Here is a 6,000-nt window from a genome sequence, read left to right on the forward strand (position 1 = left end):
AGCAATTGTATCACATACACTAAATAAAGCTGAGATGCAATTATTATCATTTCTATGGGACTTCATGGAGGACTTGTTTGGGGAATGACATCACAGAATACAGCTCTTTGTAAAGATAATATGTCTGTATGATGCATAGAAATAAATACAAGTGTATAACTATGTATACATCTGTAATGTAGGTAGCTCAATTTGTTCTTAGAGTTTAGTTAATTCTCTTACACCTTGAATTTTCCATATCATTAAGTCAGCCACAAGATTTTTAACTGAGCATGTAATCAAAGAAACCAGCTTAATATGAATACTATTTATCATTTATTTTGTTATGTATATTTGCTTTCTCAACTAGAATTTAAATTTCATGAGGACTACACCTTCGTCTTGCACATTCTTCTACTTTCAGTGCAGTTCTCAATAAATATTTATTAGTTCAGTGAATGTGTGGGCAGGTTAGTTAGTGAGACAATAAGAGAGCTTTGGAGATTGTATATTCAAATCCCATTATATTATTATTATGATTATGCTAGTTTATTTAAAAAATTCAAATACATTGTTTTTCAAAACAGATTCTTCCAATTTCCCTCACTCCCTCATCCTATTTTAATTGAAGTGCTGTTGGTATCATTTTTACATTTTGCATATTAGACTTCCTGTAAGATCTTGTAACCATACTGTAGTTATTAAAGGGAGGAGGAACAGAAGGAAAAGCACTGGAACAAAACTGGCCTTGAAAACTGGCTTTGAATTTCCGTGTATTAGATGTGTGGTCCTCCTTTATTCCCTCCTTTATAAAGCTATAGATAAAGTGAGATTAGATAGAAAGTATCTAATATTCAAAGATTAAATTATTCCAACTCTCCACAACGATGTGAGGTTATCAGGTGCCAACAAGTCAGTTCTGACTCAGGAAACCCAACCCAATAGAATGAAATATTGCTCAGTCCTGCACCATCCTTAAAATTTTTGCTTTGTTTAGAGCTATTGTTACAATCACTGTATCAGTCTATATCATTGAAGGTTGTCTTCTTTCTTGGTGATCCGCTACCAAGAAAGTCTTTTTCAAATCTAAGGAATGTCAACAGCACATACCATGAAGTCTTTCCATCCTTGTTTCTAAAGAAGAGTGACTCAAAGCACAAATTATACTGTAATGAACATAGACAGATTTTGGAAGAAATGCATCATTTTATAAAAATAAAACTTTATTAATATAATTTTTAAAATTATACAATTACATAAAAATCATATATTTACATATCAATATTATTTTTAAATAAGAAAATGAATTTATTAAAAATACATTCACAAGATTTTGAACAAGAACATATTCCAAAATTTACTAAAATGTTGACTTTTTCCCCAGAAAAACTAAAGGGAAATACCTGGATTAGAGGGTAACACCTAAAAGCAGTACTATAGCTTCAACTTCCATTCTTGTAGGTATAGAGTGGAAATTTATTATATTGGAACAGTTTCATGGATCACAGATACTAATATCTGTGATTTTTATATATAGTGTTTGGTATGTATGTAATAGAAGGCTAGAAGTTTAAAATATTATTTTATAAATAGTAGGCTGTTTGTAGAAAATACAAAGCCCAGGTTCTTTCCAATCAATGACATTTCATTACTTCCTAATCTATTCTTAGGTGCCACTAGCAACCCTAAGAGCTTTGAAGCTCGCTGAATTCTGTGCCATCTTTGTGATTTCTGTTCTGCTCAAACCCATCGTGGTAGTCACTACATCACTTCCTCATCTGCTATGATGTAAATTTCTATGTAATTTAGGATTAATTTTGTAAAGTCTAGGTATATTATTCAGTGTTGAGCAGTAGTACAACATACACTGTAAAGAGCCTTTGTTACAATAAACAGGTTGTAAATAAGGTGGCTTTCTTGCCATTTTATTATATAATTATTCCCTTCTTTTATTCACATGGTCTTCAGAGGTATGTGCAATGGACAAAATTTCAGTAAATGTCTGGGGAAATTGAAGAGTTTCCCATTTCATGTTTTAGCAACAAAAACATTCTTTTAGATCACCTGAATAGTATTTGTCACAATGAAAAGCATTTAATAGCCATCTATAAAAGCAACAATTTTGAGTAAAATATAAAAAGCACTAACATGCAAAGTATTTAATTCAATGCTTCCTTCATTGTTGTAATTAACAATGTACATTTTATCTATTTCCAACCTTTATATAATTATAAAAATAAATAAAACAAGACATGTTTCTGAAATAGAAGAAACATTCAAATAGTGACTTTGTGATCTTTTTTCATTAAGTACCTAAGGTGGGGCTTTTTTGTTCCTGGATTTTTTTATCATTTTTAAACTATAAAATATTAATTTTGAGCATTAGTATTTAAAAAGAAACACTAAATCAAAATGTGTACATGAACTTAACACATACACACGTACACACATAATGCCCTCTTCATTCTTGGTAAAAATACCTACTTCAGAGGATCCTATACTGCACAACAGCAGTTAGAACAGAAAATTTTTAATTACATTAGCATATCTTTCCTTAACTACGTCAACAGTGGTTTTATCTTTTTAAGCTACTTGCAAAATTTTCACACCTTATAACTATTTGGAGACTTTATTTCTCTTAAATCTGAGTTCAAAATTACAATTCCTTATTTTAAAAAGCATACTTAGAAAATTACAGTGTTGTGTAATGTTCATGATAATAGCCAAATGACATAGGAAAATAGGCTGGCTTTTTAAAACGCCATAGTTTTCTAGTGCTGTATGTTTGCCACAATAGTGAATAGTAGTGAACTGCAGTAGTTGGCATCATTACAATTCCTGCTCCGCAGCTGACTGCAGCTCTGGTGTTAGTGGTGTGGGTTCCTCAAAGGTCAGGCAGGAAGCACATTCTTAGGACTGCACAAGCAGTCAAGCTTCACATACACATCTAGTCACTTATTTCAGCTGGAAAATCAGATTGCTGCTTTATTTAATTCATTTGTGTGGAGAGTATTAAGGTCAACATTTTTTTTTAATGTATACATTTAAAATTTAAAATATGTATGATAAAAATTTGTCTTCTATTTCATCCATTGGCTATGTTCATGGCTTATAGCCAATTTGCATTTCTTGTCATTTTAGCTTAAAAAAATTGGAATTTACTTATATTTTAAAATTGGGTACATAGATTATGGAGCGACATTCAGAGTCACTGCATATCTAATGGCAAAGCGACATTCAGAGTCACTGCATATCTAATGGCAAGTTTACTTTTGGTGTATAGTTCAAAATAAAAATATTTTATGCAAGAAGTATTTTAGTAGTAGAACCTTATAGAATCATGTTTAGACAAAGAATTTCAGGAATGATATAAAATGTAAATTTTTATTTCATTTAAATGCCTTGCATAGATACCTGTGGCTGTCTACACCATATACATAAAAGTCAGAATCCTCAGAAAGGTGGTACTGCTCAATTGTTACTTTTATTCCTGAGTAATATATGCAGCACAATATACATTATATGGACTAAATAAAGCTTTGAAAGTAACCATAAATGTTAAAATATAATGTCACATTAGCACATTTCCTAGGGACATTGAAAGTCCATCTTTGATTTTTAAAGGAAACCACTAAAGTTTAATTTAATCTCCTTTTTGTTCTACAAAATGTCTTGACAAAATAAACCTGAAATTCCAGGGAACAATCCTCCTAGCAAATAAAGGTCAGTGTCCAAGGACATATGTGACAGTAAATATTTCCTTGGTGCCTGCTTTAGTCTAAGTATAAATCGACAATTCAAAGTATTTATATCTTGTCTGAAAACACAGAACACATGTTCTACAGTCATCATTCCAATGGCTGAGCTATACAAATACATTCTCACAGTGAAGGATTGTTAGCAATCACGTAGACCAGTTTTTAGACAACCATACTTGCAACTGAAATAATCAATGCCTTATTTTCTCTAAAATTACAGAATTATAAGTTATTGTATTCCTTGATTTGGAAAAAATTTCTAAGTGCTTAATCATAAGCACAGAAGGAAAATCATCTTAGCTAATGTTTATTATTTGTATCACTTATTATTTTGCAAATAGAAAATGTACATACTTCCCAAGGGTTAGCACAACTCCTAGTTAAGAACAGGATACTGGAATCACACTACCTAATGGAGTCTCAGTTCTACAACTTATTAACATTGCGATATGTGCTAAACTACTTCATCTCTTTGTGCCTCACTTTGCTCAAAATGTGAAGAGCATCAAGTAAATTACAACTTGGCTGACTTATATATTCAAATGTTAAATATTATCATTGTCATGCTAGTCCTTTGTTGTTGTTACTCAAGACTTATGTTAAAGAGGCACTCTGCATTAAAATTTCTGGTTGGATATGGGGAACCTCTAGTGGCAAGCAGTCTATAAAGAGTTGACCTGTTAACCCAAAGGCTGAGCCTTCCTGGAGGTTTGACTCCACCACAGGTTCTGAGAGAACGAGATGGACAATGCCCTCAGCTATGAGTCAATTCTGACTCAATTGCATTGAATGAGTGAGCTGGATATTGATATCTTTTTATTCTCATGCGTATTTAGGATTCTCCCTGCTCTTTACACATATTGCTTGAAGTTGACTCACAGCTGAACTCTCCAGCAGGTTTCCAGACACTATAAATTGCACAAGAAGAGACTGCCCATCTTTCTTCCAAGGAGCAGTTGGTGATTTGAACTGCCTGCCTTTGGCACCACTCTTTACCACTAAGCTACCAGAGTTCCCTAGGTGTGGAAGAGTGTGTGTGTGTGTGTGTGGGGGGGCACATAAGGGAAAAACCAAAAACATACTTGAGAAAACAGAATGTAATGCAGTAAAGTATAATACAGTAAATTTTAAAACCTTGCCCTTAGAATTAAACTTTCATGGTTACAAAAGGCCACATTTAGTCTCAAAAGACAGTCAGTTGTGAATTGGAGTATGAGCTATGTTGCTCTTTCAGCTGATTTAGTGTTTCCTTCGAAATGCATTCTTAATACATTCATGAAATAACCTTGTTAGGAAGCACTACCTTCTTTAAAGCCTGATACAATATCATTTCATGGAGGTTCCTTGTTTCCTGGGCCAACTGTTTGTAATGCCACTTTTATGAGGTAGTCAGTCAACAGCTTGACAGAAAATAAAAGTCAAAGGCTTATTTTCTTAAGCATAAGTCATCTTCCCGAGGTAGTTAGCAGGCACGTAGCCCTTCTGTCCTTGAGCTTCAGCTAACCACCACTCTTTATTGCCACTTAAGTCACAAAATCTAAGTATATGGACTCTTTGGTACTCCTGAAGGCTAAGTTCATGGTCGCTCCGTGCTTGGAAGGCATGAACAGCATAGAAAATCTAGAAAAAGAAACATAGCATTGGAAGCAAAATCTAGACATTTAGACAAATACAATGTTTGCAAGTTTTTAAAATCAATGCTAATTTCTTAAGTTATCACCTTCTGCTGCTCTATTGATTTTGCCCCAGTATGGACTAGAACAGAGAAAAATACTCATTCTTTGTTGGGAGGAATCTAAACAGTTTATGCCTGATGGTTTCCATTCAAAGTGTTTTTAAAAGTTAGTTAATTGCTCACGAGTCAATAACAGCTTCATGAACCTCTTCTAAAGAAATAAAGACATTTTGGCAAAGAATTCTGTGCAATCATTTTATACAATTTTAAGGTTAAAAGTGGAGATAGAAAGGGAGTAACATTAAAGATGAACTAATTCACCAGTGGAGAATAATTAAAGTGTTGGCTGTCACCCATGAAAATGTATAACCTAAATAAAAAGATATTTTCTTTTAACTACTAAAAGAAACTAATAACAAGGGAAGATACTGAAAGCAAAATATTAACCAGGAAAAACCTCAGAAAACCAGCATAAAAAAATTAGCTATTAAATTGTTGTTGTTGTGTGTCATCCAGTCAACAATGACTCATAGCGATTCCATGAACAATAGATCTGAACCATGCACTATCCTGTGTCATCTTTATCAT

The 6,000-nt window shown here is 33.0% G+C and overlaps 1 protein-coding gene across 1 annotated transcript in view; it reads right to left on the reverse strand.

Annotated features, from left to right (window-relative positions):
• Positions 1 to 5,171: 5,171 nt before the first annotated feature.
• Positions 5,172 to 6,000, reverse strand: part of ARHGEF38 (Rho guanine nucleotide exchange factor (GEF) 38) — a 271,058-nt gene continuing 270,229 nt past the window's right edge. The window contains exon 14 of the mRNA XM_006881117.1: positions 5,172 to 5,357. Within this exon, the coding sequence (XP_006881179.1) occupies positions 5,172 to 5,357 (186 nt within the window). The remainder of the gene's footprint in view (positions 5,358 to 6,000) is intronic.

This window comes from Elephantulus edwardii, unplaced genomic scaffold (genome assembly GCF_000299155.1).
Source record: "Elephantulus edwardii isolate Elephantulus edwardi_28Jun2011 unplaced genomic scaffold, EleEdw1.0 scaffold00012, whole genome shotgun sequence".
NCBI lineage: Eukaryota > Metazoa > Chordata > Mammalia > Macroscelidea > Macroscelididae > Elephantulus > Elephantulus edwardii.